This window comes from Syngnathoides biaculeatus, chromosome 2, assembly GCF_019802595.1.
Source record: "Syngnathoides biaculeatus isolate LvHL_M chromosome 2, ASM1980259v1, whole genome shotgun sequence".
NCBI classification, from domain to species: domain Eukaryota; kingdom Metazoa; phylum Chordata; class Actinopteri; order Syngnathiformes; family Syngnathidae; genus Syngnathoides; species Syngnathoides biaculeatus.
The window spans coordinates 26,939,648-26,964,522 of NC_084641.1; the positions used below are offsets into that span (position 1 = coordinate 26,939,648).

A 24,875-nucleotide genomic window follows, 5' to 3' on the forward strand; every position below is an offset into this window, starting at 1 on the left:
AGATCAGAAATGGGGTTATAAGAGGCACATTTGAAAGACAGCCTCTCGAAATGCTGTAGAGAACAATCAAGAAAACGACCACTGCAGTCAGTCACGAGTTTCATATTGCATTTTCTTGCAAAAAATAGATTTCCCAGAATCGACTAATTAAAAAAAGGGACGCTTGACTCGGGAATTCTTTTTCCATCACCTGCCAGGGAGACTGGGGTGACTTTTTTTTCTCCTGGCGGCTGCTGACGTACCGCCCCCCCCGAGGTGACCTTCTTGATATTCCTAGATGAAATGTCTGGACTGGCGCTCTGTGCCCCGCCTCCTCTGCGCGGTCCCGTGCTTAAATGGACAATTTTAGGCCTCAGTGGCACGTCCCTGTTCGGCGCCTCTGGCAAGATGCCACAAAAAGCTTGGGGGAGAAGCAAAGCGTAGAGGAGAGCTGAGACATGGAGCGAGCCGTGAAAGAAGGGGGAGGGAACAGAGAGAGAGAGAGAGAGAGAGAGAGATTAGCAGATGAACGCAGAGTATAACTTTGAGGGCTCACAGGAAGAGGCAGGGCAGGAAGAACTTTTGGCCGCTTTCTTTTGGGCCTTTTTCACATGTCACAGGCATCTGTGTCTACAGATTGAAAAATATGAGAGCTCGTATCATATCTTTGCGGAAGGCTTGCATTTTCATCCAGTTCCCAACTCACTACTGAAACTTGGAAGAAGACAACGGGCAGAAAGTCGTTCCAAACTGGGCCACGGCTCTAACACCTGTTTTCCCGAAGGATTCGCCGGAGCGCCACCATGGGCTCCGGTGCTTGAGGCAATCGTTCCGTCTGTTATCTTGGAGGGCCAGGGAAGCTCTAGGAAGGAGATGTCATCCTACTTCCCCCGCACCAAAGACCTGACTCGTACCAGGAGGTCAGTCACCGACTCCCCGCCATCGTCTCCATCCCCTACAGACAAAAGCTTTCGAGTAAGACCCTTCCTTCCTGAGAAAATATACGCAGCTTTTCTCTCCTCAAACACGCTGAAAAGGTCTCCCTTCGACCTGCGCGAGATGTTTGCAAATGAACTTTGTCTCTTCGATTCCGATCGTACCGCGCAGTCCGTCTCCGCGGTAAAGCCGAAGAAAGCGCCCGTTTATCCTCGAGGCGTGAACGACGCATTAATGCACTTGACTGGAGATATCAAGTAAAGCTTCAGGCTAAATCTTGATGAAGCCTGAAAGCAAAAATTGTCTGCAAAGGATTTGTATCTGTAGTGGAAGAGTATTGGAGTGTTGTTTTTTTTTTTATCAATGATAACACTGTCACAGTCCATTAATTTTCAGGCTTTCTTTTGCTACTCTGTTGTTATGAGCACAATGGGTCCTTCGCGAGGCGCCAAATTAGTTTATTAAAAAGTCATCGCAGCTGAAATCAGTTTGTGGAAAACAAGTTTTCTCTCAGCAATTTCCTGTTGTTCTCCTCGCTCTAAGTGGACTATTCTCAGCGGGCTACTGTGTTTGTCTGCATCTGTGTGACTGTTAAAGGGACAGAGGCATCAAAAAGCGTTGCCGTTTGTTTTCTCCTCCAAAGTCAAAGAGCGAATACAGCCTTTTACTTTTTTTGTTTGTAGACAGTGTCCCAGGTCCCAAAGCGTGTTTGGGCACTTAGGTATTCATTGGATGCATTGATTGTTGCAATACTGGCAATTTTTGTCAATTTGCACCTTAAAGATGGGTTTAGATCTGATGGGGAAGAGGGGGGGGGGGGTTGCGGTGTGGGCAGGAAAGCACAAACCCTTTCTGACTGTAAACTTCCAACATGTTCAGAAGTTTGAACGTTGTCACAGAACAAGGAGGGAAAAGTGAGGAGTCCCCCCCAAAGATGATGTCCTTTGCTCTTGACAGCTGCTTTCACACACTTGGGCAACTTGTGAGTTGTGTGTGTGGTTTCCACGGCGATGATAGGTTGTTTTGAGTCAGAAAAAAAGTATCAGCTGAGAACACAAAAGCACAGAAACAAAGTCTCTTAAAACTGAGTTTGACAGTGGTAACACACAGGACGGGGCAGGAGGCGGGGTACACCCAGAACTGGTTGCCGGCCAATCGCAGGGCACATGGAGACAGAAAACAGTCGCACTCACAATCACACCTATGGGCAATTTAGAGTGTCCAATTAATGTTGCATGTTTTTGGGATGTGGGAGGAAACCGGAGTACAGGCACGGGGAGAACATGCCAACTCTACACAGGCGGGTCCGGGATTGAACCGGGACCTCAGAACTGTGAGGCCAATGGTTTCCAGGTGATCCACCGTGCCGCCTTGATTATTAATATCTTTGTAAATGTGCAATTTTTGGAATGTGGGAGGAATCTGTAGTACTCCAAGGAAACACAACACAAGTAAAAGGATGGGATTCAAAGGCAGATGTGCTAACCACTATCTCACCATATATCCATCCATTTTCTTAGCTGCTGATCCTCACAAGGGTCGCGGGGAGTGCTGGAGCCTATCCCAGCTGTCAACGGACAGGAGGCGGGGTACACCCAGAACTGGTTGCCGGTCAATCGCAGGGCACATGGAGACAGAAAACAGTCGCACTTACAATCACACCAAGGGGCAATTTAGAGTGTTCAATTAATGTTGCACGTTTTTGGGATGTGGGAGGAAAGTAGAGTGCCCGGAGAAAACCCACGCACACGGGGAGAACATCCAAACTCCACACATAGCGGGGCCGGGAAGGAACTGTGAGGCCAACGCTTTACCAGCTGATCCACCGTGCCTCCCTCACCATACATAATAATTGAATATTTTAAACAAAAAAAGGCATACTTGAATGATCGTTTTCCAAAGCGGCACGCTGAACAACTGGTTTGCCAAGGGGCCTCACAGTTCTGAGGACCGGGGTTGAGTTTTTCATGTTCTCCCCGTGCCTACGTGGGTTCCCCCCCACGTACTCCGCTTTCCTCCCACATCCCTAAAATATGCATGGTGAGTTGACTGAAGACTCTAAATTGTCTGTAGGTGTGAACATGTGGGAAAATGTTTTGGTTTTTTAAAACTGTAACTTGCTGTTCTTCATTGGACACCTACCATTCCTATCGTGTGACGTCAAAAAATGTACATTGGTTGCACTTAATTAAGATGTAGTAAAGTGACAAATTGCATATTTTCTTTTTTGGGGGGGCAACGAGGGGGAAATTGTGAATTTGCTGCATTTCTAATCATGTGCAATCAATGTACACAATCAAATTAAGAGCTTTTTTTCTGTTCTAAAATCATTGGCTCTATTTTGAAACGATAATTTTATATATTTTTCTCGTTTGACATTTCCTAGCTCTGCTATGGATTAGCGGAAGCATCAATTGTTTTTTTTAGAAGGTCATTTGGATGTTTTGAAGCAGTGTGGGCTTTGCTCTTGCTTTCATCGTATTTTCTTGCGCATTCAGGCTAAAACTGATGTCAGGGGAACTTCGCGGCTTTGACCGGCCGTCGTTCCAAAACCGAAAACCGTATTACCTCGTCACGTGTGCGTGGTGCCACACACGCGAGCTTCTGAATGACAAAAAGGCAGATGCACTTTTTTTTTTTTTTTTTTTGAAGCAGGGGAACCGGCCTGCTCTAAATCACCTCAATGGCTTTCTTTTCTTCCTCAGCGAAAGATTTAGCGTGTGTGGGCTCTCTGGAGGGGTGGAGAGGCCTGTGTTTGGTCAGATCTCTTCAAACACATGACCACATAAGGACACGCAGCGTTGAATCAGTAGTGCGATTACACGGTAACGCCAGAAAACATCTCTCCGCGTGACCAAATCTCGACTCTTTTGCTTGTAAACACGGATTTCGCCTCTGCAACGATTGTGCGGTAAACAGAAATGTTTCCATCCATCCATCCATTTTCTTTGCCGCCTATCCTCACAAGGGTCGCGGGGAGTGCTGGAGCCTAGCCCGGCTGTCAGGGGGCAGGAGGCGGGGTACACCTGGTACAACTGGTTGCCAGCCAATCGCAGGCCACAGAGACAAACAGCCGCACTCAGAATAACATCTAGATTTAGAGTGTCCAATCAATGTCTGATGTTTTTGGAATGTGGGAGGAGAAAATGGGGAGAACATGCAAATTCCACACAGGCGGGTCCGAGATTGGACCAGCAACCTCAGAAATGTGAGGCCAACGCTTTACCAGCTGAGCCACCGTGCCGCCCGTTTGAATCCGTAGTGTAAAAATTGTTAAATCTGAAAGAGATGTTGCAAACAGATCACGGATCAGCAAAGCCTCGCTCCCGTTATTACATGGTCGTAAACATCCATAGGCAATATATGTCATGTTTACACATTTATTTATTTGGCCAGTTGATAGTCAAAACAACATTCTTTTGAAAATGCGAAGACCCACTAAACAGACGTCGGGCATGCCGAGCAATCCATTCTGTCATTAACATTAGGCTACATGCTTGCAAGCGCTGACAAAATCTCTTCCTGGATAGATCTACAATCGTTTCTTCAAAATTACTTTTGATGCGATGATGTCATCTTCATGCAGTCGGAAATAGTGAGTGATTAACTGGACACGCCGGCAAGTTCTGAACTTTGTGATCTGTAACGGCACCGAATTCCCTCAAGAATGCGGTGGACTCTGTTGTAATTTACCTGGAGGTTATTCTCCGGATGGAAAGTACATATTTCTTCGTTATCGAAAATAGATTCACAGATACATCTGGCTCTAAGCACACTTAATTGCTTCCAGTCTTCTTAATGACCCCCCCCCCCAATTGAATGCCTTCTTCTTTGTTTTTCAGCATGACAGATTGACAAGGTAAAAACATTTCCTCCACACTTCCACAAATATGAAGGCTAACTCTCATCGGGGCACTCGTCAGAATACTTCAAAAATCAAAATTGAAACCTCACAAATGCATGCGGTCATACGTTTTTAAATGTTTGTAACAAATATATACATTATGAGTATAATATTCATTGACTTAAATTAGAATAAAGTGCATGAACGCTGAGGAACCAAAGCGCTCACTGAAGTTGCGCAGTGGGAATGCGATGCGCTGCTTACTGCTTGCTGCATGCAGATTCGACTCCAGCGGGGAGAATGTGACCGACAGACTGGGCAGGACCAGTTCTTACACTCGCAGGGAGACCAGGCTAGCTTCGCTGAGCAAGCAGGAGCAAGACTCCACAAGCAAAGACTATAAGAAGGTAAAAGAAACTGTTTCAGATACTTGATGCTCCAGAAATTTCACGTTTATACAAAAAAAAAAAAAAACCACATTTGATTTGAAACCAAAAGTGGTCTCGAATGAATGATTTAGTTTTATCATTTGTGTTTTATGATGTTTGCTGTTTATCAGATGTACGCAGAGGCGCTACAGGAGAATGAGCGTTTGAAGTCCAGGTTGCAGGACAGCAAACAGGAACTGGTCCACATTCGTTCCCAGCTGGAAAAAGTGACACAAGTAAGTGACTTAATCGATGGGAATGTCTTAAACCCAGTGGGCAAAATTGTTCTTCCAAGCGCTGCATGCAACAAAACAAATTAAAATAATTCAATGATGCAAGGGGCCACTTTGATATTCTTTACCTTTCCTTTATTTATCACACTGTCTTTCAGTGTAGGGAAAGATATGATTGATACTATGAGATATTGTTTTCATATATATCGGACTTTTTACTATATGCATAGTTGATGAAGCAAATATTCAAGGATTTTGAGGTCGGCACTAAGATAGAGCCACCCCTCAACTGAACAGGAGGAGAATCATATCACCCATCCATCCATCCATCCATCCATTTTCAACCGCTTTTCCGGGTCAAGTCGGAAGGAAGTAGCTTCAGCAGGGATGCCCAGACTTTCCTTTCCCTAGCCACTTCTTCCAGCTCTTCCGGAGGGTTCCCGAGGCGTTCCCAAGCCAGACAAGAGAGATAGCCTCTCCAGCGTGTTCTGGGTCGTCCTTGGGGTCCGTTTCCGGTGGGACATGCCCGGAACACCTCACCAGGGAGGCATTCAAATCAGATGCCCAAGCCACTTCATCTTGCTCCTCTCAATGCAGAGGAGCAGCGGCTCAACACTGAGCCCCTCCCTGATGACTGAGGTTCTCACACTATCTCTAAAGGAGAGCCCGGACACCCTGCGGAAGAAACTAATTTTGTGTACTTGTATCCGGGATCTTGTTCTTTTGGTCACGACCCACAGCTCGTGCCCATAGGTGAGGGTAGGGACGTAGATCGACTGGTAAATTGTGAGCTTCGCCTTTCGACTTAGCTTCCTCTTTACCACAACGGACCGATACAAAGTCCGCGTCGCTGCAGACGCTGCACCGATCAGTTTCTCGATCTCTCGCTTCAATCTTCCCTCACTTGTGAACAAGAACCCAAGATACTTGAACTGCTCTACTTGGGGAAGGATCTCATCCCCGACTCGGAGAGGGCACGCCACCCTTTTCTGACTGAGGACCATAGTCTCGGATTTGGAGATGCTGATTCTCGTCCCAGACACTTCTCACACTGCTGTGAACCGCTCCAGTGAGAGTTGGAGAAGAAGCCAACAGAACCACATCGTTTGCAAAGAGCAGGGATGCGATGCTGAGGCCACCAAACCGGACACCCTCTATGCCTCGGCTGCCCCAAGAGATTCTGTCCATAAAAGTTATAAAGAAGAATCATATCCCCACCGTCAAAACCCCCAAATCTAAGATGACCTTGACGTGGACTAAAAAGTGGGGCAAACAATCGCACTCCATCCTGTATGTTGCTGCAATGGAAATATTTTTTATTCATCGGCCCACTGTGAATGAAAACTTCATTATTGTGAATGATTATTGTAACTAGTACTGTATTTCTACAAGTCTTAACAGTGAGTTTTCGCGACACCACTCGCTTTTCTCGCAACATTGTCCTCCATGATTCCATAACGAAGCAACACTCTTATTTGTAGAGACAAGACAGGATAGCAGAGAAATCTACTTTGCTCGAATCTGAGAAAAAGGCAAGTCTTTGCAGCACAGTCGTATTTTTATTTCGCCATTCTCCTTTGCCGCTATAAGGAGGTGTGGTTGTTTTCTGATGCTCTTCTGACACAACCCATTTTTTCACCTTTTTACTTGCAGGAAAAACATGCCCTTGAAAAGAAAGTGTCAGGCATGGAAGAGGAAATGAAGGTCAGTCTATGTATTTTGTACACACTGGGTTTAAGTTATGGTATCTTATCAAACGATAGAATGAGACCTTAAAAGTGTACACTTTTCATACATTCATTTTCTATAGCGCTTATCCATATTTGGACAATATCCCAGATGACTTTGGGTGAGAGGTAGCGTACATCCTGCACTGGTCGCCAGTCGATTGCAGAGCACAAAGAATCGTCAGGCAGTTATAGAGCTTGTGCACCTACGTCATAAAAATCACATGATTTTGGTTGATGTCGCCATATTGCCGGTCAACAAAGCATTGTTGCAAGTTAATTCCGTTGAGACGAAATGAAAATGTGCGTTTTATATGATACCATGACATCCAGAGTTTTGTCCGATACCGTTAAACATTTCGAAGGTGATCATAAACGAAGGTGCGTTGAAAAATTGGGGACACTTGGCATAGAAGACATATTTAATGCCGAAGTCGATGTTTTCGCCGATAAGAAATTGGACCGTTAACCCGCTTCCGCTTGTCTTGGACAACTGGATCTACACGTGGATCTGGTGAGTAAGTCGTCGAGATTTACACGGAAAGGTTTGAAAGCGTAGAAAAGTCTGGACGCATACAAATACTTTGTTGCTGGATCTGTTCTCAATCAGGAATAAATCCCACACGGTGATGGAGCAACTCGGACTTTTTCAATACAAATACCAATATTTACATAAATGACCCCTGGTTTTGCACAAACTCTGTTTCATTGACTAAATTTTGAACAGGGAGTCATCTCCTCCGTACACGGAAGCGTATGCTGCCACATGTTAACCTCCATAAACCTCTCTGTGACAGAAGGCTTACTTTTGTTAAATACGCATTGTTCTCAAATGACTCAACTTGGCGTTGTAAATACTTCTTGATCATTTGAGATTGCGAAGAATAATTCCTACCTGAAATGAAATGATCGCTACACAAGCATGTGTATTTCGTTAGGCACCATCCATCTTGTTTAATTGCCGAAATCTATCGACGTTTTCTCATCTTTCAGCCGGTTGATATCTTTGAAGAACTGTCTTGTCTATCTTGACAATCAACAGCACAACAGGCCTCGGGCAATTTGAAAAATCTTCTCCGGTTCAACGACTCCCGCGCTGCCGAGCAGCTTGGTTTGACCGGCAATATGGCGCCGTGCGGACTGTGACGTCACGTGCACGATCTCTATTGTCGCATTCGGACCGATGGACGGTTGGTCTTTTAACGGGCATGTTTTTGGAATGTGGGAGGAAGTAGGAGTATGCAGAGAAAATCCACGCAAACGTAAGGTGAACATGTAAACTCCACATGGAAATCAACCTGAACCGGGATTCAAACCCCAAACATCAGAAGTGTGAGGTAGAGGTGCCTCTCTCGAAGTATTTTCTGAAGTATTCTACACACACGGGGGGTGCATAGAGTTGGGCAGGTGAGTTGGCATCAAGGAGAGTGAAGGTTAAAGCTCCAGGCCCATTAGCCACAGTGCTCTGCCGGGTCACTTCCTGTCAGGCTGAGGAGTCTGCGCCATTTTTCCCCACCTCCGCTTCTCCCACTGATGGGGTTGAATGTTGTGACCTAGTTCCAGTTGAATACCAAAGCCAGTCCAATAGCCAAAGACCTGCTTTTGTGAGACATTCCTGCTCTGCACAGCGTGTTCCACTTCACATAGAGAGACAGCGCGGCAGAGATTGTACGCCAGCGCAGTTTCCGCAGGCTCTTATAAAATGTTGCAAGATAACACTGATGCAAAGGTCAAATATAACATTTCTCGCAAACGCAGCTGACGGGGCTTTCAAGCGGTCGTTTTTTTTGCCCGACTTGCTAGCGCCGTTTGAAATCAACGTTGTCAAACGCTTTGAGTCTTTGCAACCACACCCAAGTCTACATTTCACCAGTTTGCAAAAAAAAGAAAAAAATGGTGGAAGGAAACTTCGATATTCACAGATCAAGATGAGGAGGAGGTTAGCATCCGATGTTTGACATCCATGTGTCGTGGTTCCCTCAGCAGGACCCCCCGCCGAGGTTCCGCTGTGGGTACCAGCCCTGAGGGGAGGGGGTGGGGATGGTGAGTGGTCGCCATGACACCCGAGTTGAAGCCCGACACCTGCCTGTCACCGAATGTGATCGCCTCCACGTGTTGACACAATCCTCTCCAAAATAAGAACACAAAACCTCATCACTCTTTCACAGCCCCGGGCTTTTACACCACATCTATCAAAAATCTTACGTCCTCTTTTGAAACACACAGTTCGTTAAGTATTTGGACAATGACCGTGTTTTGCTGATCTTCCTTTGTACACTACCACAATCAATTTGAAATTCAATTATTCAGCGTGATTAAAGTGTAGACTTTAATCTTTAACTCAAGGGGTTTCACAAAAATATGCCATTTTGCATTTGTACAGCCATTTTATGTGAAAGTAACTCAATTTCGAGGGACTTGATTGTATTTTGAACAACCAACGTTACTGTAAATATTATTGCCAGTTTCAATACTTGGATGATATTGAATGATCTTGAGTCCATGGATGTAAATTTTATCTGTTCCTACATTTCTTGCTGACCTTAAGATGCCATGGCGGAGCTTTATGGGAGCCACCTCCAGTAATCATTCTTTTTTGGATCCTTGGTCTTTTCAGTAAGTGAAAAACATTCTCAGTCGGCCTCGTATTGGACCACTGAAGAATCTATACATCCATCCATTTTCTTAGCTGATTTATCCTCACGAGGGTCGCGGGGTGTGCTGGAGCCTATCCCAACTGTCAACGGGCAGAAGGCGGGGTACACCCTGTACTGGTTTCCAGCCAAATCGCAAGGCACATGGAGACCAACAGACACACTCAAAATCACTTGAGAGTGTCCAATTAATGTTGACCGTTTTGTTTTTGCATGTAGGAGAGTTGTGGTAAGGAAGTGAAGAAACGGGTCTAAGCAGGGTGGAGCAGTTGGCGGAAGGTGTCTGGCGTTCTATGCGACAGAAGAGTCCCCGCTAGGATGAAGGGCAAAGTCTATAAAACAGTGGTGAGGCCGGCCACGGTGTACGGATTAGAGACGGTGGCACTGAAGAAACAACAGGAAGCAGAAATGAAGATGTTGAGGTTCTCGCTCAGAGTGAGCAGGTCGGATAGGATTAGAAATTAGTTCATTAGAGGGACAGCCAAAGTCGGATGTTTTGAAGACAAGGTTAGAGAGAGCAGACGTAGATGGTTTGGACATGTTCAGAGGCGAGAGAGTGAGTATATTGGTAGAAGGGTGTTGAGGATGCAGATGCCGGGCAAAAGAGCGAAAGGAAGACCAAAGAAAAGATTGATGGATGTGGTGAGGGAAGACATGAGGACAGTTGGTGTTAGAGAGGAAGATGCACGAGATAGGCTTTGGGGGGAAAAGATGAGACGCTGGGGCGACCCCTAACGGCGCAAGCCGAAAGGAAAAGAAGAAGGACAAGAATTAATGTTACATGTTTTTGGGATGTGGGAGGAAACCGGAGTGTCCAGAGAAAACCCACGCAGGGATGGGGAGAACATGCGAACTCCTAACCCTCAGAACTGTGAGGCCAATGCTTTCCATCTGATTCTCCATTCCAGTCCCACTGAAGAATATTTGCCTTCAAATAGTTGAGTTGTATTCACATTTTATGATTTCCCCTGTGATGTCATCTGATGTTTTTTTGCTAGCATTTGTCCAAATTTGAGCACAGTAAATCACAATACTTCGTATGATTTACTGTCTGTCGGGCGAGAGCTGTCATAGCTAGTCCGTGTGTATGAACTGATGAAGCCTCCCAAGACGACAGGCGAAACGTCTTCAAAGACGACCTTTCATTCGATGCCCTCAGAACGAAATGACCCGGATGAATTAAGAACCTTCCCAGGCATGTTACTTCTGTCATGTGACATCATCAAAAGACAACAATGAGCTCGTTCCATTCGCCGCCACACAAACACCAGACACTGCGTTGACACGTGAAGTCGATTATGTGGACTTGTTTATTTGCTTACATTCTTCTTCCCATCATTCTGATCCATCTCAAGATTGGTTTGTTCAAAAGAATTGAATCCAAAACATGGGATGTGTTTGCATTTGGCTGTAAAGGCTTTATATTTACATTTTTGAAGCCACGTCATGATTGTAGATTTTGGCAGAGGACTGCAGCGTTCTCTTCAAGCATCTGCCTATCGTTGTTACTGCAAGTTGGTGACGAGCAAATGTTTCAAAAGCATAATGTGGAATATTCTTTAGTGGCCAGCCAAGTCCGTGGCGTGATTTCATGGCAAACGAGCACGCTTTTCACATGCTGAGGGGAAACTTGAAGGCAGAGAGAGCAGCGAACAAGGTGGCTAGAGTGGATTTTCATCCGAGTACTGAATATGGTTACATTTATCGCGTGAAATTATGAAACATCTTATGTTAAACCCGAGTATCTACACTTTAGTCAAATCATGATTGCGACTGATGGTTTGATTTAAACCCATCGTGGTGGTGTATGCATAAGGGCAAAATCGTAAAAAGACCTGTCCAAATACTGCGTTAAGGACTTGAGACATGGACGAATGCACAAGATCACATTTTCACAGCATTAAGACGATAATGACACAGAGCATCAAATATTTTCATCACCCCCCCACCCCACTCCCTCTCTCGACCCCTCGCCAAGGGGACTTCTTCAGAAAATAAACATTATATGCATGACCTGGTAAATGGGAAACAAGGGCATCGCTTTAAATCCCTTACATAATTCTGTTGTATTTCTGGATTGTAAAACGCAGCCAGATGCCCTCCTTATTCCTCACCCTCGACCGCATTTGAGACTGCAAGCGTGTTTTGTACGTGCCGGCTACGTAAGACTGTGTACGCGTGTTGGATGACGTGTATGTGCCGAGTGACGTATCGGTGAGAATTAGCCTCAAATTTGGGCTTTACCTCGCCGGGTCCAACCAAGGGATGTTTAAATGGTTCGAAGCAATTATAATTGCTGGTGTTCAAATTAATGGGATGAAGACGCGATTGCTCGTTTTATTAATTTGAAATTAACTTTTAATATCACTTCCTGCACGTAACTTTCTCGAGCTCCCCTCATGAGTCGCTTTGCCCGTGTTGCTTTTCCTTGCCATTTCTTCTGAAGCCCTGCCACCTTTTTGATGTTTTGGTCCCTCCGGGCTGTTCTTTGTTGAGGGTTTCTTTGCCCACGCATCCTCTTCCCCCCTGCACGCTTTTTCTGTCCTTCCCTCTCCGTATCTTTCTCCTCCTCTGTGCAGGCTTTCCCCGCTCTGGCTCAGGCCCAGGCCTTGCGGCGCGTCAACGAGCGTCTCCTGGCCGAGAACAGAGCCTTGCTGCGCGCCCTCGCCCGCCTCTCTGAGACGGCCTCTATACCGGAGACAGAGGACCTCTGAACTCACTTGTCCTCCTCACATCCCTTCCTTAGCAGCATAACTCTCCATTTGGTGCCTCCACGGGCCCTTCACCCTCTGCTGTGTTTCTTTCAGGCAGGTTTTGCACCGCTCACCACCTCCTAACTCTCCCTCCTCACACTGCAGTTTTCACTGCATTCTTCTATTTATTTTTATCTACTTCTCCTTAACCACCCTAATACCATAAACCTCCTTATTTTAAATTGTCATCTCCAGAAAGCACTTTGTAAAATGTTTGCACGATTTGTGCATTTTGTTACAAATGTATACATTTTCAAACGCTCAAACCTAAGTGTGGCCTGATTGTGAATCAACGAGATGTTGTTTGTTGCATGATAAACTTGCGAGATTCTGTATCAGTCTACCATATCTTTATCATTATTCTCCATCTTTAGAACCAACAACTCATGTTCAAGTGAGCATCAGTCACTTCATAAATGGTTTAGCTCATGCATTATGCAGAGCCATCATAACGAAATACTGTACATATGATTTCTGTCGTGCGGAGAAGGTTTGTCCTAGTGGGTTAGCCGTAGATTGGTGTGGGAGGCAACGCAAATGACGCAGATACAGTTTGACCTAGCGGGGTTGCCGTAGTTTAGCGTGGCAGCCGACGTCCACAGGCGCAGAAGTGTCGAACGCCAATCGTGTCGGAACAACTAATTATGGAAAGGCTTTCGAGAAAGCTCGCTCGAAGAAAACGAAATATGAGGAGCACAGAAGTTTTCAACACGAACGGACAGCCTTTGTGGAGAGGGAGGGTTCTGCTCTGTGTTTAAATTCACAGATGGGGAGGATGCCAAAGCATTCGAACTCGACGTTGCCAATGAAAATTTTGCCAACTTCGCATAAAGACGAGATAATCAAAGGAATAAAAGACACGACTTTGTCGGCAACAATCGTTCACCTTCATAACAGCATGATGGCAGATTTAATTGAATTACGTTCATGATGAACGGATGGAAGTCTGAACGCCTGCACGACATGTGAAACTATAAAACCGTCAGCAAAACCATGCAGCACCAGAAGTCGCATTCACGGTAAGAAGTACTTTTGTCATTATTGATTAGCAACATCGTAACAATGTTATTTAAAATAATTAATAGACTCATTATACACTAAAAGTGCAAATACACCTGTACTTAGTTTTTAAAGATACTGTATGGCTCTTTTAAAATTATATTTTAAAATATTTGGCCTTTATGGCTCTCTCAGTTGAAAAGGTTCCCGACCCCCGCTGGAGCCCACCGCACCTGATTTTGGGCGAGAGACAAGGGCACAACATGGACTGGTCGCCAGCTAATCGCATCACACACAAACATTCACGCTTACATTCACACCTTCGGAAAAAATGAGTTCATTTAATCCAAGACACGCATTAGGGCCAGAGTCGCCTTTCGACCCCGATAACTGAGGAACAGGCGTGCTAACCCCGCATCCACCGTGCTGCCGACGTCGTAATCCGAAACGAATTTTGTCTCTTTACGGCAGGCAATACAGGTGTATTGGCGCATTTATGTAGAACGAAAACATTTAGTAGAGTACAAAAAGAGAACAATAAAGTCTCGGAATTCTTTTAAATAACATTGTTATGGAGTTGCTAACCGATTATGACAAAAGTACTTCTTACCATGAATGCGACTTCAGGTGCTTCCCGGTTTTGCTAATAACTTGATAGTCTGCTTCATACATCATCAGATGAAGGTGTTGAGATTTCCATCCGTTCATCTTGAACATAATTCAATTTGTTTTGCCATTATGATGATATGATGGTGAACAGTTCTCGCCGACAAAGACGTGTGTCTTTTATTCCTTTGGTTATATTTGTCTTTATGCAAAGTTGGCAAAATGTTTATTGGCAACATCGAGGACAAATGCTTTGGCATACTCCTCATCTGTGAATTTAGACACAGAGCTGGAGCCTCCCTCGCCACAAAAGCTGTCCCCATTCGTGTTGAAAACTTCGGTGAAACTCATATTTTTTTCTTTAAGCGACCTTTGTCAAAAGCGTTTCCATAATTAGTTGCTCCGACAACCATCGGCTTACGATCCTGCTGCGCTGTGGCCGTCGACTGCCGCACTAAAAACTACGGCAGCGCCACTAGGACAAACCTTCTCTGCGTCATTTGCGTTGCCTGCGCGACAGAAATCACACGTACAGTATGTCGTCATGAGGGCTCCGCGAGCCATATGCAACCACCAAAAGAGCCAGGTATGGCTCGCGAGCCGTCGGTTCCAGACCCCTGCTCTACAGGAACGACAACTCCAAGTTATGTTTTCCTCTTTGCTTGAGAAATGATGAACCAAAGTGATTTTTAATAATGACACGTGCACAGTGAGAACATCAAGCATCCAATGAGTGACTTGTGATTTTCTCACCGGAAATATTTTAATGAGAGCGTGACGGAAAAAATCTCGTGACTAGAGAATTGACACTGATGATTCAAGACCATATGACTCATAAGCCAAGTGTGCAAATATGACACTAAGTATCAAAATCATAATCTCGTGTCAAGATGACAGTCCTCACTTGAACTGTGTCCTGTTTAAGAGGCTCCGTTTCAAGGATGATGACATCGTAACGGCACGTGAAAGTGGTCCATCCATGCATTTTCTTTGCCGCTTACCCTCACTAGGGTCGTGGGGAGTGCTGGAGTCTATCCCAGCTGTCAACGGGCAGGAGGCGGGGTTACACCCTGAAATGGTTGCCAGCCAATTGCAAGGCACAGAGAGGAACAGTCGCACTCACAATTGCACCTAGGGGCAATTTAGAGTGTCCAATTAATGTCGCATGTTTTTGGGATGTGGGCGGTTCGGAAGCGTATTGCTGCCACACCAAAAGAAAAAAAAAAAAAAAAAAAAAACCACCACATTATAACATACGTTTCACATTATAATGTGAATCGTTTCACATTATAAACCTCCGGTTCGGTGACCTTTTAGAGTTACGTATCTCGGCAGGATGTCAAAAACTTGAAATTCTATCATTTCTTTGCTCATTTGACCAGTTTCGGTGTTATGGCCCTGAGAACAAAAGCTTATTGTGCATCTCTGGCAGAGAGGAAATGCTTTGGCAAAGAGGTTGTTTATTTTTAGTCATTGCCCCCATGTGAGGGACACGGCCTAGATTTCCAAGATGTCTTCTTGTCTCCTCACCGCATGATCGCGCACAGCGAAGCATGTCCGCGTTGCTCGGCTTGAAAGCTCACTGGAAATCGGCGGCGGTGAATGAGGTTGTTTCGGGGTGACCGCGCCATCAGCCGCTTTGCATTTCACGATCGGCGCCGGTTTTGACTTGCCGTGCAAGTGTGATCTTCTGATTGCGTTGCTTGCATCCACTTCCCCAGGTCTTAACAGAGCTCAAGACGGACAACCAGAGGCTAAAGGATGAGAACGGCGCTCTCATTCGGGTCATCAGCAAATTGTCAAAATAAAAAGGACGTCGCAACGGAAAGCTGCTTGTTTGCGGGTGTTCAACACGTTTATCTGAGTTCTCCAGTCTCGCAATCAGGTCATCTACAATCTGATCCAATGTTTGCGTCAATTGGTTTACGCCATACTGTAATCATAACCAGCCCTGATTATTTATAAGGACCAAGCGTACAGGTTGATGGAAATTTGAAAATATTGGATATTCTATTTTGATAAGTATTGCATGAAGATTCCTCGGCACATCACATCGTAGACTTTGGGTCACTACGCCACAAAAAATATATATGTACAGAATATGTTTTCTTAATAATAAAAAAACTAATTGGGGTCTTGGGCTAGTCGATATCACAGACTGGTCGCAGAAGAATGACTGAAATATCCAAGAGATTTTCAAACACATACTTTTAAGATGCACTGGTCGGTCCTCATATTGGAAACGGAAACAACGGAAAGAAACGTTTCAATTCTGAGAAATGTCAATACTGTACAATAACGAGGTACTGAAATGATCCTCACAAGGTGACTTGAGAATTTTACCGAAAGTTCCCTTTGCTGTTTTTTTAACGATTTGGTTATCGCAGTCTGTCTTGTGCGACATTCTGCAGAAATCTAATGAGATGGAAGAAGCTTCACAAAACAACGCACACTGTCTAGACTAAAACTTTTATATGCATGACATTCCACATATGAAGACACGTAATAAAGTATCAGCATAGGGAAATTGCTGCAGTGGTAGGTATGAGTGAGCCTCGTGTTTGCTGGATTCTACTGTATTTTCACCGCTTCCAATGGTTCCCATTTGCCAGTTTGTTCCTTCTTCAGCGGAGCCAAACTGCTACACAAAGGAGTGAAAAGATGTTTTGGGATATTTATTCATTTATGTCCGCGCTTTGATTTCTCGATTTTCGCCGCATGCACCTGTTCTTCCGTCAACAGGGATGAGAATGACCAATTTGGAAAAACACAGAAAATATCTGCCTTGGGGGGTTGTGGTGGGGTGTTTGGGCACGACATTTTTTTTTTATAAAACACACCGTTAAATGGTGACCTCTGGTTACTTCTAATAGTGTAAATCCTGGGTAGTTATAATATTTTGAAAACTTCAAATAGGAGTCCAAACAACCAAAATAATTTTGTCAAACTGCAGACATAAAAATGTAGACTGAGTGAGATTTATATCAAATAGGCTACTGCATTTACAAATTATACTTCAGAAATAAGTACACAAGTCATTTGCTTATATATGAATGAGAGAGAGAGAGATCATGAAATATAAAATTGAGCAATAATATACGTGATCTACAGGGCCAGTGTTACAGATAGGCCGAATGATCATATTAACAGTTGTCAATTGTATAATATTTGAAAAAATTACGTCCAACTTACCTTTGCGTTTCCTGGTTTGGATATGCTCCTGCATACGTGCACAGCACTTTGACGGGAACGTCCACTTTTTGTATGTGTTCGGTTTCGACATGACGATACAGTTTTCCTTCCTATGCACGGTTACACTTTTCTGAAGCCATGCCCATTTAAAGTTTTTTTTTTTTTTTTTTTTTAACACGGTGGTTTTTATCAATTTCCCTGGCACGATCTTCATCTTTTCGCTCCAAGACTTTCGCCATATTGGCAAACGATAACATATCCCTACGCATATTTATAATGTATATCTCTGCCGCAGTAAAATGAATGCTTCTCTGTGAAATGTTAACATCCGAGTGAAAATACCGATGAAATATCGCCGGAAATCGGAATGTTGTCGTTATTATAAACTCCAAATTTAATGCAGGTAGCGACGCCGTTTTCCGCTATCACAGCTGTGACTAATTCCACGACGAGCGATGCCGACAGATCCTGGCGGCCGGTCTCGAGCACAGCCTCACCCCGTGTCAAGCCGTACCCCCGCTAACCCCCCCCCCCCCCCCCAAAAAAAAAAAAAAAAAAAAAAAATCTACAAGTTTCACAACAATGACATTTTCAGCTAAAAAAAAAAAAAAAAAAAAAAAACTTCGGAATTCCGGAAAATTCTCATCATCCCTGCGTCAGAAGAAAACACAAATCACCAAATCCAACCAGCATATTTATAACTTTCTCAGAGACTAAATTAGAAGCATAATGCAATGTCGGACTTTTGGAGTTGGGATTTGGCAGACGTGTTGTTATTTTATTCGTGGATAGCTTCACCATAAACAAGATGTCAGTTGTTCTAAACATTTCTTCTACCATTACTTGATTATATTAGCATTAATATTATCTCAGCTAAAATATAAAAATCGGGTTATCAAAGTTTTGCGTTGCATAATTTGCACAACGGATGTTTTCTGAGATTAAACCAACCCAAGTGTCAACTGGTAAACTTCCACCACCCCCCCCCCAAAAAAAAAAATAACTCACTAAAAATATTTTGGAAAGGGTTAAAAGTGTTTTTGATGTTCACCTCTTTCTGTCGTCTAACACTTTTCAATGTAAAAAAATGTAAACAAAATCCTTATTAAGGGTTTTAAAGATGTAGAAATATTCATCCATCCATCCATTTTCTTTGCCACTTATCCTCACGAGGGTCACGAGGAGTCCTGGAGCCTATCCCAGCTGTCAGGAGGTGGGGTACACGCTCAACTGGGTGCCAGCCAATCACAAGGCACATAGAGACAAACCAGTCATACTCAGAATCACACCGAGGGTCCAATTAATGTTGTATGTTTTTGGTATGTGGGAGGTAAACCGGAGTGCCCGGAGAAAACCCACTCAGGCACGGGGAGAACATGCAAACTCCATACCGTCGGGTCCGGGATTGAACCCAGCACCTCAGAACTGTGAGGCCAACAAGTTACCAGCTGGTCCACCGTGCCGCCCATGTAGAAATATTGTCCAAAGCAAATATTTACGTAAAAAGTTTCTGCACTAACCCTAAGAATGGTAACGTGCCATGAATTATTTCCCAAATTTTACATAATCATAGTTCAGTCGCAAGAGCGAATGCAGTATTTTCCATTTCGATGTCAGCAAAGATTTGGAGGCCCTTATCAACGGGAGGGCAACTGCTTGTAAGCCATTACGAAGAATATGCAACTGCGACGTTTTCAGCGGCGGCACAGTGGAGCTGCTGGTAAAACGTTGCCCTCACAGTTCTGAGGACCCGGGGTTCAATCCCGCCCCTGCCTGTATGGAATTTGCATGTTCTCCCCGTGCATGCGTGGGTTTCCTCCGGGCACTCCGGTTCCCTCCCACATCCCCAAAACATGCAACATTAATTGGACACTCTAAATTGCCCCTAGGTGTGATTGTGAGTGCGACTCTTTGTCTCGATGTGCCCTGCAATTGGCTGGTGACCAGTTTAGGGTGCATCCCGCCTCCTTCCCGTTGACAGCTGGGATAGGCTCCAGCTATCCTGCGACCCTCGTGAGGATAAGCGACAAAGAAAATGAATGGATGGATGTTTTCAGCTTTTTTTCCCCCACTTATTATCCTCATCCTCGTCCTCCTCTTCTTTGTTTTTTTTTGTTCCAGCAGTCTTGACGCCACCATGCTTGCCTCTCGCATTTCACTCTTGTTACACGTTGTTATTGTATGTTTTTATGATGGTATGTAATAAGGCATGCCGTGTTAGTCGTCTTGAGTACAATGCAGTAAGTAAGCACACGTACCAGTTTTAGCTTTGTCATGTGTGGCAAGTCTCATAAAAAAGAAAAAAAAAGATTGAGATGTTAAACATCGATATGTGTGTACTTTGCTTAACACAACTGCACCACATAATGGACACGTGTGTAATTAAAAGTTCTTTATTTCCTATTTGATTTTTTTTTGTTTTTTTTTTTTTTGGTCGTTGTTTTGTTTTTTTACAGAACTGGTACCACATATGATAAATTTTTGTCATAAGTTATTTGGCTCCCTTGATAATGTTATAAGGATCCCCGACATTTGTCCACATAAGGGTCAAGAGGAGTTTGTGAGCAATGTTTGTGTCCAGTCAAGGGCTAAAGCATGCGATCCACAGTAGGCACAAGTACTGACATGAACACGCGCACCACGACACGAGACACGAAGAAACACAGCTAGAGGACACAACCTGACTGTCCTCCGATCCAATGCTTTCATAGAGGATGAAGAAGTGAAAGTTAAAACCCCCAAAAAAAGAAAAAAAAGAGAGAAAGAAAACATCTGGAATGAGAGAGTCGCAAACGTTCAAAAAGAGGTCAGGTACGAGAATTTGGCAGTTATACACGATGTCCATGTTGTAAACATGAAGGCCAGCATTCTTTACGCACGGCAAAAGCATCGGTTTGAGGAAGAACTCCATGCATCCGCTTCTTCGGGAGAATGACAGATGATTTACACGGGAACAACGCGCAGATATAAAGGCGACATACAGGTAGACAAATGCGCACTAACCTTCTACATCTGATAAATAGATCACAGGAGGAAAATAAGCGATTGCACATTTTGCTCAAGAATAATAATAAAAAAAAAAAAAAAAGCCACACAGTGAGTCATGAGAGTTGAACGTGCGTGTTCAGAAGTGGTGGATGGCTTCCCTTTTTAAATCCCAGAATTTAAATACGAAAAAACAGTTGCGGGCGTAGTGCGTTCCAACCAAAGGTGGTGACCGACATTTGAATCAAAATGTACATTTAACATCAGATTAGGAATGAACGGTGAAGTCTGGCGCGATTGTTCGCACCGCGGTCGCTCTCGTCAATCTCGACAATAGCAGATCGTCCGAATCTCATCTATGTGCTTGTATCTGGCGACACTTTTGCTTCGCCGTCTCGCATTTTGCTGCGTAAACGAGTCCGGTTCTGCAGAATCAGCCGGTGAACCGAGTGGTCGTAGCAAAGGGACTGACAGTCTTTCCAAAACACACTGAGACGTGTCTATTCAGATTATCAGTGTAGTAGTACAAGGTGAAACTAGACCACATGAAGCAAAGTACATTTGCTCGTGTTTGCGGCATTCGCAGTATTAGCAGTTTTTGCTCTAACTAGGGCAAGTTAAACGGTTCTATTTATAGCTACAATAGCAGCATTAGCTAAATATGGGAGAAGCTAACCCTTTACTGCTAGTATATTACAGTAATGGGTAAAATTGCTCCAGATATTTGGGGCCCCAGCTCTCTTCCCGGCACTAGTAATTTTCATCTTGAGCCGTGGTAAATAAAGCTACGCTAAGTTAAGCTTGAATTTTGTAGAAATGACGCTAAATTCGCTAACTGCAGCCAGCTAGACACAGCAATGGAGTCATTGTTAGCTAATAAGCAAAACTATGCTAACTAAAAAGCACACAAACCCAGTTAAATTGATATATTACACTTATCACAAGTGCAAAATACTCGCTGTACATTATTTTGGAAGGGTTGGAAAGAACTTTGTGTAATAACATACTGAAGAATAATATGGTCTGCCGACCATAGTTCAAATAAATAAACAATTAAGGAAAAACACATACATCTCCCCTAAGAAAGACTTGTGGATGCTCACACATCCGAAAAAGCTCGTCCCGCTAATGGATAAACACTCTGAAATGGAATGTCAGGACAAACTGGCCAAGAAAAATGACTTCTTTTTTTTTTTTTTTTTTTTTAAATAGAATAAATCTATCGACTCAGCTGAGCTCTAAAGAGTTAGTGCTTGAGTTTTATGGCTTTAGTTTTATCATTAAACGTCTCCACATATATTGTATAATAAACACATTTAAAGACATATAGCCATGTAGGTTTTAAGGTCATTTAAATACAAGAGCTAAATAAAATGTAAGCAAAGCAAGTGGGGAGGGGGGCAGGGAGGGTCTCCAAGTCATTTGTGTTGAATGGAATATAATTCTTCAATATTTTGGCCCCAGAGATGACTTTATTCTGGATCAGCATTGGCACAAATATTATAATGCAGCTAATATTCTTTTTTTTTTTTCTCGTAATAGTTTAGAAGGATATCTGAAAATAAAATGATGTAGTTTTGAAGACTTGGAGGCCCTTATTCCATACAAATAAATAGTCAAAACAATGACAAAGCAGCTTTCAGATAAAGCCTGAAACAAACAATATGTATGGCAGAATGTTTTTTTGTTTGTTTGTTTGTTTTTTAAAATAAAAGCAAATTATAATACCGGGACCACAAGGAGTTAAGATAGCAAGCATGCGGCTATATTTTCATCCTACATGAACTCACGCACAGTACTGGACGACACACTTGCTTAAGAATTTCAGGCTTGGAAAGGTTCCTAGTCAGTATTAATAGTATTACTATAACATCTGGATGACATTCTCTCCAATAACCCTCATGGAAAATAAATACATACACATTTGTTTCATTTAGAAAATATACAGTGCATCTTTTTTTTTTTTTTTTTTTTTTTACCATTTTCATTGCGTTAATAAAATGACGAATGACACCCATTCAAGAACACGAGATCTTTTTGCGCTGTCTCTAAAACATGCTTTTATGTACAATATTTTGTAGAAACATGCAGTATCAACGTGAATGAGCTATGTATAGAGGCAAAATTACACTAACGGGTTGCTTGATTGCTTCCATGTCGCCTTTTCTTTAGTGTTGTCAACACACACACGCACGCACACACACACACAAAAAAGATGATTTATCAATCCTTGTTTGTTACTGGCAAAATAAAATGATGACTGATTCCAAATTGCATTTGATTCACGTAGACAAAAGCACAGTCTTCTGGTTGTTTTTGCTGTTAGCATTGCTGCACATATTCAGGTATCCAACGGTGTAGTCATGAGATGAAGTCTCTTCACTTCAAAAACTGAAATTATTTCAAACAAACCGAACCAAACAAACACAAAACTGGGACTCAATGTAACCAGAATATTTCATCCCCTGGAAAAATGCGCATACTACCGAGCAGAAACAGAATCCCTGTTAGTGCAATTAAAATTCTGCTGTTCGTGTGAATGGGTGCTGCTTTTTCCCGTACATTATGCCCCCAATCCAAGACAAGCTACACCCAAACAATTAAAAGATATGAGGCAGAAAATACACACAATCAACTCCCATGAATAATTCTTCCTAAAACGAATAATTAAAGCTCTGGTTAAATGTTTAGATGAAACATTTTTGAGTTAAAGTGCTTGAGGAATTGGGAAAGGTGTTTTAAATAAAACAAGGGCGTAAAAAGAAAGAAAGAAAGACAGTGAGAAACAAAGAGAACAACAACACTAAGTGGAAGGCGTCCCTGGTAGTTGAAAATTGCTTATTTTGATACTTGGAAGGCTTGTCTCCTTTATGACTGTTGGACGGACAATACAGCGGCGAAACCCTCGCGTGGAGTCCATGACTAACGGCAGTAGCGGGGAACCAATGAGATACGGCGCTGTTGGGACGGGATGGGGCGGACGGCGGGCAGTGGCAACCGACGCCTCGTAAACGTCACGTCAGAGGCGGTCGCGGTCAAGTCTCGGTCGTCGTCGTCCCCGACTCTGATCGTCTCTCGAATTGATATATTTTGCGCAGTCAAGGTACACCAAACGCGCGCTTTTTCGCCATCTTTGAAAGTGGAAAGCCATCTACCGATCCACGTGGAGAACAAACAGCCTTCCCCAAAAGCAATCAAACAGTTTCTCTCTCGCCGTGCTTTGATCAGAACAACCCGTGTAGAAAAAAAGGCGTGGAGTCTCCTCTCAGTATTCCTGAGATGGTGGACGAAAGGTGAACTAATCGAAAAGGCAGTGCGTCTGTGGGTAACTGGATATGTGCCTACCACTACTTGCTACCCGATTCTAGGAATGTACGTCAACATAACAGAATGGTCCAGTAAGATAAGTGGCAGGTGTGGAGCGCGGTGCGGAATACACCCAAGGAATGGACCTGCTTGTGTTATTCCTCTATCATATGGCAGTATAAAGCATTTTTATTATTAAGCGCTATCCTAAGCAGACTGTGTCACTAAAGGGAAAAGGTACAATATAGATGAATGGATGTTTTTTTTTTTTTATCCCCTCGGTTACCCGATTCCCATTAAGCACTCTAACGGTCCTCCATTATTGACGCTGCACTTTCCGAAACAGAACCACAACCCCGATACAAAAATAGATCTAAAGGAAATCAAGAGGATCGGTCCGTCCTGTACCTTGTCGTCTTTTTTTTCAATGACGTGATTTTATTTCACATGATGCTTCTTTTAAGCTCTATTTGGCATCATGATGACCTGTATTTATGGATCTTTTGAAAGATGGCGGGCGGGGGAGGCAGGATATTATTTGGGGCGGGAATATACTGTACATTGATGGAAAATGTGTGGGTAGTTCGGGGGCACCGTGGGGGTCGGGATGGGGGATTACTTCTTGGCAGCCAGGGCTGCGAGAGCACCATCCACCTCCTCCTCCGGCTGCAGTGGATGCCACTGGGCAATGGGACGGCGGGGGTTGGCCAGCATGTCGGACCAGTGTTTCAGTCCGGCTCCGGTGGACTTGCTACCTACCCAGATCTTCCCGATGGCGTCATTCTTACCAATCTTGTCATAATCCAGCACTGTGATCACAGCTTGTATTTTCTGGCAAAAATGAAAACAAAAAAATACAATTAAAAATTAAAATACAGAAGAATCTGTCACAAGCAAGTGAAAAAAAAAAAAAAAACAGACGACCTCCGTAAGTGGGTAAATTCTGACAAACTCATCTACATACAGTACCTACCTACTTAAATCTACACACAAACATCACGTATCTAGCAACTTACCTAAACCCTTCGACTCGTCTCTTTTAAGACTTTCATTTGATAAATGGCCACCAAATGACGGGCTGTCCCACGACCAAATCCACAAACATATTAGCCTCTACTCACCTATCCACTAATTTACCTGCCTCATGCTTACGGGGACACATACAGTTGAAACCAGAGGTTTACATATACAGGGAGTCCTCGGGTTAAGACGGTCTCGACTGAAGACGTTTTG

At 43.7% G+C, this 24,875-nt stretch overlaps 2 protein-coding genes across 11 annotated transcripts in view; one reads left to right on the forward strand and one right to left on the reverse strand.

The window, feature by feature from the left end:
* Positions 1-299: 299 nt before the first annotated feature.
* LOC133513412 (protein phosphatase 1 regulatory subunit 12B-like) overlaps positions 300-24,875 on the forward strand; it is a 29,422-nt gene continuing 4,846 nt past the window's right edge. Inside the window, exons 1-8 of one of the 5 annotated variants that reach the window (XM_061844214.1) lie at positions 311-954; positions 4,758-4,774; positions 5,040-5,166; positions 5,319-5,423; positions 6,902-6,952; positions 7,074-7,124; positions 9,134-9,190; positions 15,881-16,405. In XM_061844214.1, the coding sequence (XP_061700198.1) occupies positions 505-954; positions 4,758-4,774; positions 5,040-5,166; positions 5,319-5,423; positions 6,902-6,952; positions 7,074-7,124; positions 9,134-9,172 (840 nt within the window). In that variant the 5' untranslated portion in view covers positions 311-504 and the 3' untranslated portion in view covers positions 9,173-9,190; positions 15,881-16,405. Of the gene's footprint in view, positions 955-4,757; positions 4,775-5,039; positions 5,167-5,318; positions 5,424-6,901; positions 6,953-7,073; positions 7,125-9,130; positions 9,191-15,880; positions 16,406-24,875 lie in introns of those variants that run through there. The other 4 variants (XM_061844204.1, XM_061844185.1, XM_061844222.1 and 1 more) reach the window with 4 other exon arrangements.
* The window catches only part of LOC133513361 (synaptotagmin-2-like), an 82,631-nt gene continuing 75,648 nt past the window's right edge, over positions 17,893-24,875 (reverse strand). For all 6 annotated transcript variants that reach the window (XM_061844138.1, XM_061844125.1, XM_061844101.1 and 3 more), the window contains one exon: positions 17,893-24,473. In XM_061844138.1, coding sequence (XP_061700122.1) covers positions 24,258-24,473 — 216 coding nt within the window. In that variant the 3' untranslated portion in view covers positions 17,893-24,257. The remainder of the gene's footprint in view (positions 24,474-24,875) is intronic.